The sequence below is a fragment of the Saccopteryx leptura genome, chromosome 5 (genome assembly GCF_036850995.1).
Source record: "Saccopteryx leptura isolate mSacLep1 chromosome 5, mSacLep1_pri_phased_curated, whole genome shotgun sequence".
NCBI lineage: Eukaryota > Metazoa > Chordata > Mammalia > Chiroptera > Emballonuridae > Saccopteryx > Saccopteryx leptura.
The window spans coordinates 213,919,966-213,935,029 of NC_089507.1; the positions used below are offsets into that span (position 1 = coordinate 213,919,966).

Consider the following 15,064-nt stretch of genomic DNA (forward strand, 5'->3'; position numbering starts at 1 on the left):
TGGAGCTACAGCTTTGCATTCCCAAAGGCCCCTAAGCTGGTCTGTATAAAGGATTTTCAGAAGCCACAGTGGCTAGTAGCAGTTTTCTCTTTAATCACTGACCGCAAGGTTTAGCACGCGGGGGTGTGGCGCCCCTCTGGGCCGGTTTGTTGAAAGGTCTCAATCTGGACAGCACTCTCCACGTGGAGAGCCACTCCTCATATTGACTGCCTCCACCTCCTGCTCGTTCTCTGTCCCTTGTCCTCTCCTCTCCTCCTCTCTCTCATCCCCAGGAGGCCCTGCAATAAAAGACTGCAAAGACACATGCACGCATGAGTCTCGCTGTGGAGTTCTGCCTGGAGAAAGACAAGTTTGGCCGGAGGGGTCTGGTGACAGGTTCTTTGCCTCGTGGAGCCCAGCAGTGTTCACACCACGGTCTTCACTGAGTAAGGTCCCCGCTGTTCTTCCCAAGGGCTGGGCCCCTTCCTGTGGGCACCTGTCCCCACCACCTCCCCAGCACAGATCTCCCCTTTTCCCAGGACCTGGTCCTTCTCCTGCCTCCCAGGGATGCACCTCCCCCTTTTGAGAAAGAAACCAGGCTCCTCCCCTCCCCAACCCTGCAGCCCACCTCCACCCGCTCCCATCAGGAACTCCTGGCAGCCCCCCCCACCCCCACTCCCCTCACTCCATCCTACACTGTCCTAGCTCCTGGGTTGCTCCCTGGGCCATTGCAGGAGCGTGCTCCGGTGGCTCCTGGCTGGACCTCACCTCCTTCACTCCATGCTCCAGAAGCAGAAGTCACTTTCTAGTCCGATATCTGGCCGTGTCCTCCAGCCCCAGACCCACACCTCCCAGGGGTCCTCCAGTGCCCTGTGGATGAAGAGCCAACTCCTGGACGTCACTCTAGGCCCCACTTGTCCTCTCCGCTGCCCCACCCTGCTCCACGCTGCAGCCCTCTGCCCTGTAGTCTCTCTGAAGGACCCGCCCCTCCATCAACACACCCTGTAGTTTCACACCGCTGTGCCTTTGCACATGCGGATCCTTTTACTGGGACCTTCTTCTTTAAGGCCCCTTCTCATCACTCATTCATTCAACAAATGTTTACTGAGAACCTACTATTCCAGGCCCAGCATGCTTGATCCCAGGGATACAACAGTGATCAAGACAGAAAAATAAAAAATCCATAGCTAAATGAAGACCTACACCCTGGCCGACCAAGTCTGTCAACCTCAACAGACAGTGAGTCCCTAGGAGGCAAGACTTAGGTCTGATTTCTCTCCGTAATTCCAAAATGCAGAAAACAGCAAAGTTCTCAGGGAACAACCATTCGATGATTCATCAGACAGTCACCAGGTGCCTCGGTCACGCCAGACATTCGGGGACAGGGCGGTGCAGGGGGAAGACAGGGGACTCGGGGGCTCTGCTGACCTGGCTCTGACCTCATCGATGCTAACTAGCTGTGTGACCTCGGACAGGTCACACTGCTTCTCTGAAGAGCCCCTTTGACTGCGCCTGACAATGATGCCACGGCAACGACTTCTCAGTGCGGCAGAGACGGTTCGCCTGGCCCACCGAGGAGGCCTCCGTTCTGCTCTAAAAGGAGAAATCTGTGATACGGTGTCCAGGTTACAGGCTTGGGCAGAAGACAGAACTAGATGTAAAACCTGACTCTACTGTAGACTAGCTCTATGACCTCAGGCAAAAATTGTTAATCTTGAGTCGCAGCTTCCTTGTCTGTAAAATGAGACTCATAATAGTGTTTATATCCTAGGGATGCTAGAAAGGTTACACAAGCGTTTGTGAAAACTACCTGTTGATAATAGCGACCACCACTATTATTTCAGATGGGGAAACTGAGGCTCAGAAAGGACATCGGAGCTGTTCAGTGTCAAACAGCGAGACTGGGCAGAGCCCCGCGAGAACTCAAGGCTTCCTGAACTGAGGCCCGGACACCCCCTCCCTGACCTCTACGGTCACTCCTGTCCCCAGGCCTCCCTCACTCATGACACAGATGAGGAGACCATCTCAAAGCAGGACACAGAGGGCATGAGAGACAAGCACCATCTCCCCACATTCTCCGTGATCTCCACGTTCTCTGCACCTCTGCATCTGGTGATGCCTGTGATGTACAGTATGAAATACATTATTGACACACCCAGCTTGAGTGAGTCCTTACATCCTGACCCCTGGGGCCTCCTGTAGGAAATGTTTGCTTTGGAATTTGTGGGATGGACACAGTGAGAAGGATGGCTTCTCATCAGTTTCCCAGCTGTCAATCATTCAGTGCCACCTCCCCACGGCTATGGGGTCACTCGCTATATATGAAGTCAGCCCCACTGCAGAACCCAGCAGGAATCAACTGACGGAGACCCAGAGCTCCTCCACTGTCCCCTGCAGAAATCCAGGTGAGCACAACGCAACGACCCTCTTGAACCTGTCTTTTTATCAGACACCAAGCGAGACTGAAGCTTTTCGTGAGTGTTGCCCAGTGACAAATTGGTGCTGGCTCTAGCACAGAATATGACAAACAGCAGCTTCAGTGCTGACGAGACGTCCGGAGGGAGAAGGATATACTGGCATAGGGCGTCCGCCAGCTTTCTCCTCTGCTACCCCTGGGTTGTGGCTTTCATGCTCATGCAGACAAAATAGCTGCTGAGCTATAGCCATCATGTCTGGCATCAGATTAAGAAAAAGCAGGAGAGGAAAACAAAAGTCGGGTCAGCCCACTTTAAATAACTCTTTAAGAAGACCCAGCCTAAGAAGGTTGTGGAGAGAAGCCTTCTGTTAGGCCTGTTTCTGCTCTCAAAAATGAAAGAGTTCTTTAAAGGGAGAGGGGAGGGTGGGCAGGTGCCCTCAGCTCTCCACGCTTCTATTTCCTGCTCTTTAAAATAAGTGTGTTGATACGTGTCTCATAGGACAGGGCTGTTGCAAAGTTTTAGTGTAGACCCCTCTCTCTGGGCTTCCAAAAATGCCCCTTGGCCACCCTGTCCTCCTTCAATCTCTGTTAGTCTGTGCGTTTTCCTAAAAGCACTGTCAGAACCAGGGAGGGATGAAGAGAACCACTGACTAGCAAGTCCAAAATGAGCTTCCATTTAGTGGCCCTGGGTTAAGCAATTTTTCAAAATACTTGTTGAATCCTCAGAAACTTTATTTATTGAGGTACAGAGTAAAGTACACACAACTTAAAGGCAGGAAAGCTGGGTGCTCAGCACTAAATATGAGTGGTCTCAGAAAAAGCATAACCCTGCTCTGAGCCTCAGTTTCCCATCTGTAAATGGAAGTGGAATTGGGATGGTTAAGAATACGTACAGAGGAGTCCCTGGTTTTCCACCCCCTCCAAACCCTTCAGCTCCATAGAGAATCTCAGACTGACCCTGACACTGACTCGACTTACCTGGGGCCCCCAGGGCACATCCCAAGTGCTGAAGGAATCAGGTCCTCTTCTCATCCTTGGTGGGCTGCCTGCCCTGTTGTCTGCTCAGTGCTGGAATATTTGAATTCCCCGTGGGTCTGTTAGATGGCGTAATTAAAAATATTTCTTAGATTTCAGTCCATTTGCCCTTTTATCTTAGCATGCCTTGTTATTCTTTTATTGGATGCTGGACATCGTGGTGAGAAATTGTAGAGGCTCTGAATGATGTTATTTTGTTCCAAAGAGAAAGCAAGACAGCAGGAAAATAGAGAACACGTGCATGGCTTTGATCCTGCTGAGGCTTAGATGTATATTTCATTAGGGTAGAAATGCTCTAATTTTGCTGTTCCTCCTCGGGGCGGAGTGGGGGCATCTTTATTCCCAGGGCACGGCTCTCTTTCATTCGGCTTAGTCGTCCAGGTCTTCCTGAAAAGCCCTGTGTCTACCAACACCACTCCTTTCTGGGCTTGGGCTCTGCTCAGCTCTGCATCTGCTGTTCTCTGCTGGACACCTTCGGGTCTAACGACTCTGACACCAGCTGCAGCCTCGTGGATTTTCGCCCACCAAGCCGTTCTCTGACACCAGCTGGGCCTCCTCCACTTCAGCTCCGCTCTGACGCTGTCTGGAGACAGCCTCTGATCCCACGGTTGAGGGCTCAGTCCTACAAGACCACCCTTGACCTCAGATGCCCATCACCAGTCCTGATTGCTGCCTGTGGGAGGGGACGTGTTCCAACCTTCAAGCTATCTGGTGATTAGAATGTTAAATCAAATGGTTTGTTTACTTTATAAGGAACAGTTGACACAAACCAGCTCTTGAGGTTTATGAGCACAAAAGCCAAACAGCCCCGGGGGACAGCCTGAATTCACTTCTTCCTAGCAGAGGTGTTCCTGGGCAGCTGACTGTCCTCCGTGTCCCACAGGGTTATTAGAAATGGCATAAAGCACTCGTATCCCATAAAAAGCTTTTATTATTGTCAGCTGTAAAGGTAGGAGGGAAGGTTACTCTCCAAGGGAAGTACAATTTGCCTTAGGCAAAAATACCTTTTCGCATCCGAGTCGGGGCACCCAGCCCCCCGTGAACCCTTTTGCCCTCTGTCCCTCAACAAAACCAAGGAAGAGCCCCTCTCACTCGGCCCCGGCCCTGACCTCGCTCTGAGGAATAGAACCAGCGTCCTGCTCCCAGGTTCTGGAGAACAGACCTTGGACAGGTCAGAGTCTTTGGAAAAAACTAACTTTGCCCTTCAAAACGGATCTCTTGAGCCACAAACACCATCGATAAAGGTTCTCAATCGTAGTCAGGTCAGGAGAAAAGGGCACCACCTGCATTTCTGAGAAACACGTTGGGGAGGCACAGACGTTACCAATGTGGGGAACACTTGTCTTCAAATGTCCACGGCGTGTCCTTCCACGGCCTTCGCCCTGCCTGTGGCAATGGGACAGGCAGCGCCTGTGGCTTCATAAAGGGGCAGCTTCAGCAGGAGCGGAGGGAAGGTGCCTGGACCTTTGACGAGTCAGTAGGGACAGAACAGAACACTGCTCACCAGGAAGGGGGCGGAGCGGGGACTCTGTAGGACAGCGTGAGGGTGTTTGGGAGTGATGGAACTACTCTACATCCCGACTATGATGGCGGGGATAAAACCACACGTGCATTAAAATCTATAGAACTACACACCAGAGGACAAAAAGCTAATTTTAATGTGGGCTTGTTTGTTTTTTAAGATTGGGATTTGTTCTGCTTTTTTCAAAACCCTTGGCATAGGCAGGATACGTCAAGAGTATCACATATACCAGGGGTCCCCAAACTACTGCCCGCGGGCTACATGAAGCCCCCTGAGGCCATTTAACCGGCCCCCGCCGCACTTCCGGAAGGAGCACTTCTTTCATTGGTGGTCAGTGAGAGGAGCATAGTTCCCATTGAAATACTTGTCAGTTTGTTGATTTAAATTTACTTGTTCTTTATTTTAAATATTGTATTTGTTCCCGTTTTGTTTTTTACTTTAAAATAAGATATGTGCAGTGTGCATAGGGATTTGTTCATAGTTTTTTTATACTCTGGTCCTCCAACGGTCTGAGGGACAGTGAGCTGGCCCCCTGTGTAAAAGGTTTGGGGACCCCTGACATATACAATGAATTAAAGCAAAGTTTTCTGCCCTAACACTAGAAAATTCCCCATGTTGTGTTGATGGAATGTGAGAGTCCATGAGAAGCTGAGGAGAACACGGTTCTGGTGGGTTCTGGAAGGTGTCCTGTGCTCTGGCTACTCCCCAGGCAAAACTTGTCATAGGACAACAGATGGCACAGTTGATAACACAGGATTCGAGAACAGAGGGCATCTGTGCCTGTGTCCCCTTCCAGAGCCCAGGAGAGAGGCCCACACCCCGGGGAAGGAAGTTTACCTGGGGGGTCTAGGTGGGTCTGAGCAGATGGGCTGGGGTAGCCCCCCATGGTCCTGTTGAGACCTAAGGAATTGAGTAATAGCAGACCAATTTGGGGTGTCTAACATGGAAGGAAGAAGTGACTGGTACATCCTAAGGGCCTTTCGGACTGGAGCGACTCCCAGCCTCTCGGCAGTCTAGGGGCCGACAGCTTGTGAGCGTCTTGGTATTTCTGGTGAAAACAGGGACAGGGCAGCCTCCTCCAGATGCCGCGGCACACAGGAAGCCCCTGGGACAGAAATGCAACCCCGGGGGGGAAGTGGAGACGTTTCCATCACCCAGAAAATGGCATTTGGAATGGTAACTAAACTACAGATGCATTAGGAAGAAAACTGCCCAGACACTTGAGTTTCTGAACTAAGCTTCTCCCAGCTCTCCGGACATGACCCGCCACGACCATCATTTTAAAGAGGAGGACACTGAAGTTCAAGGCACTACGGCGACTTGTCCAGGGTCACAGGATTTGAACCAGGGCACTCTGCGCCCAAATCCGTCCCCTCTGTCCGCCAGCAGGCCTGTGCAGACTCCTGTCTGCAAACCAAGGACATTGCCTGTCCGGTGACTGACTGTACAAGCTTGAAGCAGGCCCTTGACGTGTCTGCCTCAGTTTTCCCGCAAAGATAGTAGCAGCCTGGCCCAACCCATACGAGTTACACCAAGATAACAAAAAATGGGACCCCTCTGAGAATAACTGACGACATGCAAGCTCTGGGAAGGTTCTAGCAAGTGCTTGAATGGATAATTGAGTTGAAAGCCACGGCCCTGGCCCCTTGGGGGCATCGCCGGACTCTCACAGGAAGTAGGAGCCGTTTCAGGGAAGGCCTGGCATCAGGGAAAGCAGCGTGGCTCACTGATGACAGGGGTCACAAGCCACAGGAGCGAGTTCTGACTCCAAGACTCATTCACTGTGTGTCCCTGGGAAGTAGTCACCCTCCCTGAACCTTGGTCTCCTTATCTGCCATTTGAATGAAAACAATGCCAACCACTCCTGAGGAAGATGAGGTTCGAGGAAGGAGAGCCCCTCCCCCTGCCCGAGGTGTTCAATAAATGTGCATTTCCTCCTTTCTTTCTGTTGCTTAGAGGTGTTGGGTTTTGCAGGGTGACATCTGCTCCCCACTGGTCTAAGACCTAGATTGCTCCATGCCTCAGTCTTTCCATCTGCAAAATAGACTCCAGGGGCCCGAGTTGTGGGGACAAATGCCTTATTACTTCATTTGAGGAAGGGAAGAAGAAAGGGTACAGGCAGAACCCAGGATGCCACAGCATCCCCCGGGCCTGGGAACCTGGCAGGAGTTTCCCGGAACAGGGAAGCGAAATGTCAGGCCAGCAGGAAATTCACAGATGCGGGAAAAATCAGAAGATACACGTCAGGTGAATGTACAGCACGGTGATTCAGAGAAGGGCTAGAGTGTGAACGGCTCAGGCCCACATCCACCACGCCACTCTGCGTATGTCCTCTCCCACGCTGAGCCTCAGTTTCCCCCATGGAAAATGGGAGCGCTCGCTCCCACCTCACGCAGGGCTGCGAGGATTCCTGAGATGCTGCCTGTGAAGAGCACGCGGTCCCGGCGGGCAGAGACGGTTCCGTGTTATCCGTTGACACTGTTCTTAGTGTCACCAGCATCCAATGAGCAGTGCCCCTCACTCTGCCAGATCCTCTCCGTGTCTTTGGGGGCACGTATCTCCACGGGGCCTCGGTTTCCTCCTCTGCAAAGCAGGAGCCGCGACCCCTTCTTCCCAGGGTTCCGGTGAGACCAGACGGCCCCGGATAAAGGGAAATCAGAGGCACCTTGACTCCCTTTGTCACTTGGGGAGCAAGAGTCCTCTAATTGGAGAAAAAGAACTGAACCAGGAGTGCGATTGTGGATTCAGGCCGTCATCCACAAACCTCCTAACAGCCACCTAATTTTATGCATTTTGATGCATGTTTCCGGGACAAGGGTCCTTAGCTCCAGGTGTCTGCCTCTCCGCGTGTTCCAAGCTTGACCCCCCCCCCCCGGGCCACTTCTGACCATCTGACTATGCCCGCGCGTCCCAGCCTCAGCCCCGCTCATGAAAACCACGTGAAGTCTTGAGTAACATCCCTGTCTCAGGTTTTCCTCTGTTTAATTTGTCGATCAAATGGCTTAACTGTTCCACCTACTAATATGATTGGCAATTATTTACTTTGGAGATCCCTGAAAGGCATCACTAGATTGCGGAATTCTCAATTCTCCCAAATCCCACCACCCAGCTGCGTGTTTCCTTCTCCCCACGGTATAAAAAGAGGCCACCTCCCTCGGCAGAAGCGAGCTGGAGAGGGGAGAGGTGACCAGGACAGCCGCCAGGAGCTCTGCGAAGCCCAGGTGAGGCCTGCGCGTTCTGCTCCCGCTCTGCTCCCGCTCTGCGACCCTGGCAGGGGCGGCAGGGGTGCCAGGCTCTTGCTGGCTGACTAGGCTTTAGGATCACTCATGGAGGGGGGCGGGGCCTCTAAAAGAAACAGCGCTGGCCATTTTCAGGGGCATGGGGCGGCCATTCACTCTGCTTCCCTAAGAGAGCGGTAATGTCCGTATAGAAGCGCTGGACTGTAGAAATGGAGAAGGGGGAGTGTGATGGCGATGGGCGGCACGTGGCTACAGGTGCACGTGCCCCTGGAATTCTCCCGTGGGCACGCGCTTTGTGCCCTGCGTCAACATCTCCATGGCGTGACTTTCAGCTTGAGGCTGCCATGGTGGATTCAGGCCATCGTCCACAAACCCCCTAAGAGCCACCCGATTTTATGCATTTTGATGCATGTTTCTGGAACTAGGGTCCTTAGCTTCCAGTGGATTCATACAAGGTCTGTTTCCCAGAAGAGATTCAGAGGACCCGATCCCCAGAGAGGCCACCACTGGCTCTTTGGATCAAAAAGCCCTTTCAGTTTCAATCGGCTACACCACAGATGATCCCTTGATGAAATTCTGACCCAGATTGTCAGGTGCCTCCAAAGTATAGGGACCAGCTCCAGCTCTGGACACCTTTCCTGGTTGCCAAGTAAGCCTGGGGGGAGGGTGGGGACAGCTGGGAGGAGACAGATTCAAAAGGCAGCCAAGTTCAGAGACCTACTTCCGACCACAGCTCTGCCATCGATTTGCTGTGTGATCTTGAGAAGTTTACTACCCTTCTCTGGTCCCCTGATTCTCCTTGTGTGATGAAGATTTTGAATGGCCTAGGATTTCCCCAGCACTGATCTGGATAAGACTGTGTCTATGACCACGTGGCCTCTGGATAGTCTGACTTGCACAGGCTGGACCAGGACCAAAAAACTGTTCAGTTTCTCAGCCACTGGGTATGTTTAGGTCTTTATTTGCTCTGTCTAAAGAGCAGGGACTAGGGGCACTGAGGTAAGCCATCGCAAGCAAGTCCCATTAGAGAGTGAGTCTGACGGTCACTTAATTTTAACAGAAACCTCTATGTCAGACTGGCTTCAAATCTTATCCCCATGTGTACTTGTGACCTTGGGGGAAGTTACCTACACTCATGAGACCCGATTTCCTCGCCTGGGCAATGCAGAGGATTAGCGCCCAACCTTAGAGCGTGGTGAAGACGAAACCACTCCGCGCATGCGCCTAGCGCAGCTGAGGCCAGGCACAGACGCGATGCTGAGCAGTGTCAGCTACGGCTCTTCTCTCCCCGGCGCTCCCGGGGCCGGGGCAGGCGGTGGGTGCATTTCTCTCTGGTATACGTGCTGCTTTGTTCCTTGTCATTCTGTCCACAGACACCAAGAGAGAAGATGTTTCAAATCAGGGGCCTCGTTGTCTTCTGTGGGCTGCTGGCCCAGACCACCGCCCAGCTGCAAGGGCTGCCCTTGGGTCCGGGTCCAGTCCTACCTTTAGTTTCAGGGCCCACAGATCTTGCTGGAAGCTTGACAGGTGGTAAGTGAGCATCTGTGACGAGCCTCTCCAGGGCTGTGTGTGTGTCTGACCATCTGGTGGGGGGAGAGGCTGGGTGATCGGGGAGAGGGGCTGAGGGGCCGACATGGTCACACCTGACCCCTGAGAACTCCTCTCCCCGTTTCCAGCCCTCAGCAATGGCCTGCTCTCCGGAGGTCTGCTGGATAATCTCAGAAATCTCCCACTCTTGAACATCCTGAACTTGGGAAGGGACAATTCAGGTGGCCTGGTTGGAGGCCTGCTTGGGAGACTGACATCCCAGCTCTCTTTCCTGAAAAACATCGTCGAGTGAGTAGCCCTAACGTGGGGCCTTGGTGTCCCCCGGAAGACTCCCGCTGGAGATCTGGTCACCCCAGGCAGCGGCCGGAAGGAGGGAGAGATCTGGTCTCCGCAGGAGACTGGAATTCAGTCTAAGCCCCTCCTTACGAATGGTCCGTCAGAGAACACCCACCCTCTTCCTCATGAACCAGCCACTCTCATTTACTTCATTCTCGTTTACTTCATTCCACAGTCAAGGTTTTTCTCACTAAACGTGGTAATTTGGACGCGTCTGTGGAGTCCCCTTAGCACACAAGTGGCCTTTGATGTCAGCAGGAGAGTGTAAACGGCTGTCCTCAATCACACCGTCAATGCGGTGCCCACGGAGTGATCTAATAGGGTGTTTCTCACAAGACATCTGAGAGCCGCTAAGCGAGAAGGAATAATGGGAAGCTTGATGCCGTGGACTGGCCAACCTGGGTCCTCGACAGGTCCAGGTCACAGCCGTTTCCAAGACTCCTGCCCACCCAGCTGCTTGCCCCTGACTTAAAGACAGATAGATAGCCTTCCGTTTGACTTCCAAACGTCCCCTTGGCTTTCTCAGCCCCATCGGTTTCTCTGTATATGAAGTAAAGCCCTGGTACCCACAGGGAAGACTGGCTGGGAGGACTGGCCAGGATGTAACAACCTGGCACAACGGCTGGCCCAGAAGGGTGTACTTCCACCCCCTTCCACGCTCCCTGACTCCCTGCTTCTTGGTCTCCTGGGTAAACATTGTTGATTAACTCTGCCATTGAAAGTCACGGCAGGATGAGTGATTCCTACCCATGAACGTTTGTTAAGAACTTACTCTACTTGCCTCATACATCATCCACTCATCTACTTACCCATCCATCCATCCATCCATCCATCCGTCCATCCGTCCGTCAGTCCATCCTCCCTTCCATCTAACCTCTTACTCTTCCCACATCTGCTCACCTAATCACCTACTCACCTGCTCATCAGCCCATAAAGTCAACCGATATGGAGTAGCCCTTTTCTTTTTAAGGCTTTGGGCTGGCACAGAGAATGCAAATGCAATCCAGACAGAATGCAAATCTAATTCAGTCTGTATCCCAGAATGCCTCAGAAACTGGAGTGGAGGAGAAGGCCACAGGTGTGTCAGGCTCTGGCCGAGTGCGGAGGTTGAGGAAGACTGATTCCACTCAGAACCCGTGTGGTTTTTGCTGCAAGACTGCCCTCCCATCTCCCCCAACCCCACCTCATGGGGAGTTCCACCTCTGAGAATGGGTACCATTGGGCTAAAAGTGGTTTCTAGGTTTGGGCTTGAGGAATTATCGTTTCTGTCTTCACCTCCCGGGCAGTGTGCAGATCCAGAGTCCCCAGCTGCTGGAACTCGGCCTCGTGCAGAGTCCTGATGGCCATCGTCTGTATGTCAACATCCCTCTGGACTTGGGCCTCGATGTAAAAACGTGAGTGGGCCCCAGGGCGGGGTGGGAAGGGAGGCAACCAAAGGAGACCCTCACGGCCATGGGTAGTCAAAAGGGGGCATTGAAGTCTAACAGACATGAGCTTCCAAGTTCAGTGTGTTCGCTGCTATGCCCAGCGACCTGGAGTCACTCGGGAAACTCACCTGACCTCTTTGAGCCCTGGCTTCCCCTACTAGGAAATGACATGAGTAGAGCTATGGGCAAGATGGGTTGAGGCAATGCTAGCATTCCTGGCAAGGAGAAAAGCCTTCTCTTCCTTGGCACGTGTGGGGGCACTATCTCCTCTGCAGATCCTTAGTCACCAGTCTGTTAAAGTTGGATGTGAAGTTAAACATCACTGCAGAAATTGTAGCTGTCAGAAATGAAAATGGGAGAATCCACTTGGTCCTTGGCGACTGCACTCACCCCCCTGGCAACATAAAAATCACCGTGCTTGACGGGTAAGGCCAGAGGGGTGGCTTCACCAGTCCAGAGGAAATGAAATGGAATGATGGTTGGAAAGATAGAACAATGGGAGAATGGATGAGTGGGAGGATGGAAGGGTGGAAAGATGAAAGGATGAGAAGATTGATAGGAGGGAGGGAAATGGATGGATGGATGGATGGATGGATGAGTAAATGGATGGGTAAATACTGACTTATCCCTTCTTAAACTGGGCTGACCAATTTTGCACTGGATCAGGCAACAAGAGATCTGAGTTCAAGCTCCATCTACCAGAGGGCGTGGGGAGTGGTGGAGGGCTTCCTATGTGACCTTGGACAGTACTTCCCCAAGCTGTAATATGGACCTGTGTTGAGGTTGTTGATTGATAACCCCAGTAAGACAGTAGGTGTGAATGTGTTTTGTCCTAGTCAGGGGTAAAATAGTGACAGAGCCTAGCTGGGTTACTTATTTTAGTTACCTGTCCCCAGACTGGTCACGCACGATGGACAGGAGTCGTCCCCACCCTAGCTAACCTTTACTGAACATGCTCACTATGCTTCACGTGTCCCCTCTCCTGGAATCCTCATGACCCCTACACACTCAGCACCGCTCATCCAGCTGTGGGGTCTGCAAAGTCTCAGGGGACGCCTACTGTGTGCTGGAACTCTGCGTTTGTCCTGTGTGTCCCACGGTGTGCGTGGCTGTGTAGGGTGTCACTCCCTTGGACTCGGCCCCTTGGCGCTCACCTGCCTGTGGGTGTGGACGGGCAGGGCTCTGCTTCAGCCACTAGTGCTGAGCCCGTGAGGCCCCAAGGGGCCCTGCAGGCTGCTCCACAGGCCCGAGCCCCTGCACCACCCCGTGGCTTTTCTCTTTCAGGGTTGGCCTCCTCCCCGTTCAACTCCTTCTGGATAACCTCACCCCGTTCTTGCATATCACCCTTCCTGGCCTGGTACAGAGCACCGTAAGTGGGTGAAATTGGGGGCGGTCTTAGAGCTCGTTGGGCTGAAAGAGGCCCCTGGAATGAGCTTTTCTGAGCCTCCCAGTTTGATGAGTAAATTCTGTCCAAATCTATTTGTCCATTGACCCATCTTTCCATGGTCCTTCTTTCCATCCTTCAATTGCATTGACTAGGTCTTGCTCTGGGCCAGGCCCTGAGCATGTCCGCACTACAGCTGAACTGCCCCGGTCCTGCCCAGAGGAGCTAGCTCCCAGTCCACCCCTCCGAGGGCTGCAGACCGTACTCTCCCTGCCTGTGATCGGTGCCTCTTCTCACCAGAAGGTCACCCCTCCCAGGCAGCCCACCTCATTAGAAACAGACATCATGTCCCAGAGGGAATGCTGGCTCGCTGTGTGACTGGGCACATCGCACACGTGCCCTCGGGGCCTCTTCTGCCCAGTGGCAGCGTGAGCTCTTCCCGGGAAGAATACTTAGAAACAAGCGCTCTCAGGCACAGAGAAACGACAGAAAATCTCCCCCAGAGACTTCATCCGACAACGACGCTGCCCCCCCAAGGTCTCCCCTCAGGTACCACTTCGTCTAACGCCCCTCTCTGCCTCTGCACCAGGTGTGCCCTCTGCTCAACAGCGTTCTTGGAAATTTGGACATGACCCTGGTGCATGACACCGCCGGTCAGTATCTGCTTCCAAGCCCTCTCTCCCCTCCGCAGGGCGGGCCTGCCCCGAGGAGCTCTGTCTCTGCGCCCCGCGGGACAGATCGGTCCTCCAGCTGCAGCACTCTCCATTTCGGATTTCTTTTTGCCTTGAATTATCCAGATAATGTGGAGGGAGATAGAGAGCCTGTCTCTCCCTCACCAGCCCCGACACCGAGAACAGCTGGGCTGGTGGGTGGAAGAAGGCATCGGCCCCACCGAGCCCCGCCTGAGGGGGGGGGCCGGACCCCCAGAGTTCACACTCCCCTAATCAGGCCTGGAGGGGGGGGGTGTGCAATAGCCCAGACTCCTTCTCTGAGACCATCACTCAGATCAGCCGTGGTGGCTTTTACATTTTCCAGACCAACTGATCCATGGGCTGAAATTCGTCATCAAGGTCTAAGCCTTCCTGAAGGGACCCAGCCTCTGCTGAGCCGGTGAGTGCTGTTCCCAGATCCCCCGGATCAATCGGGAAGCTACTGCTCTTCCCCTGGTAGGGGTGGCAGGGGGCTATGACAGTCACATCTGAAGAGAAAGCAAAACAGCCACATTGACAAGCCCAGTTGTGCACAGGGAAGTCCACAGAAACACTGACAGAGGTGGAGAGACACAGGCAACGATACAACACGGTCACAAACAGAGACACACATGGTCATGGGTGCACGCACACAGACACGCGCACACAAGCACATGTGCGTGCACACCCAAACACATGGTCATTCGGACACACATGCAGAGACACTCACTTTCCCAACAGCACACTCACACATGCGCACACACATGCCAACTCGCCAGACACAAGTGTCTGTGAAAACACAGACACACACTCACTTGAACACATGCACAAGGGGCCCCCGGATCCCACGCCTGGGTTCCCATTATGGCTGAGACAAAACCCCTAACCCCAGCGTCTCAGCCTCCTCCCCTCTCTCTAGAGCAGCGGTTCTCAACCTGTGGGTTGCGACCCTGGCAGGGTCGCCTAAAGCCATCAGAAAATACCTAATGCATATTAGGTATTTACATTCCGAATCATAACTGTAGCAAAATTACAGTTATGAAGTAGCCACCAAAATTATGGTTTGGGGTCACTGCAACATGAGGAACTGTATTGCAGGGTCACGGCATTAGAAAGGTTGAGAACCACTGCTCTAGAGGGTTTGACGATGAGCCAACAGCAACAAGAGTCAGGGACCTCCCGTCCCCATTCTGATCGGAGTTGTCTCCCAACAGATTCATTTCCTGCTGCTCGGTCCACTCCTCGCCCAGCACCTGAGAATGCGCAGAAGGCTGCCCATGCACTGGACAGTGTTTGGGAACCAGAGTAGCCTTCTCTCCAAGGAAACAGCTTCCCCTTTCCCCACCAGGCCGGTGTTGCCTTCCATGTTCCTCAGCAAATAAAACTGCTCTCCGTCTGCACAGGGGGCCTTGTCATTCTTTTTTTTTTTTTTTTAAGATTTTATTTATTCCTTATAGAGAGGAGAGATAGAGAGAGAGAGAAAGAGAGA

At 53.0% G+C, this 15,064-nt stretch overlaps 2 protein-coding genes across 3 annotated transcripts in view; both read left to right on the plus strand.

Moving 5' to 3' along the window:
* The window catches only part of LOC136405093 (BPI fold-containing family A member 1-like), a 228,069-nt gene extending 213,094 nt beyond the window's left edge, over positions 1-14,975 (plus strand). The window contains exons 2-10 of one of the 2 annotated variants that reach the window (XM_066384073.1): positions 8,136-8,173; positions 9,565-9,721; positions 9,868-10,027; positions 11,362-11,469; positions 11,778-11,927; positions 12,787-12,871; positions 13,476-13,539; positions 13,922-13,996; positions 14,790-14,975. In XM_066384073.1, coding sequence (XP_066240170.1) covers positions 9,580-9,721; positions 9,868-10,027; positions 11,362-11,469; positions 11,778-11,927; positions 12,787-12,871; positions 13,476-13,539; positions 13,922-13,962 — 750 coding nt within the window. In that variant the 5' untranslated portion in view covers positions 8,136-8,173; positions 9,565-9,579 and the 3' untranslated portion in view covers positions 13,963-13,996; positions 14,790-14,975. Of the gene's footprint in view, positions 1-8,135; positions 8,174-8,688; positions 8,841-9,564; positions 9,722-9,867; positions 10,028-11,361; positions 11,470-11,777; positions 11,928-12,786; positions 12,872-13,475; positions 13,540-13,921; positions 13,997-14,789 lie in introns of those variants that run through there. The other variant, XM_066384074.1, reaches the window with a different exon arrangement.
* The window catches only part of LOC136405096 (BPI fold-containing family A member 3-like), a 59,847-nt gene that overhangs the window by 21,268 nt on the left and 23,515 nt on the right, over positions 1-15,064 (plus strand). The gene's annotated exons all lie outside the window — the stretch shown is intronic.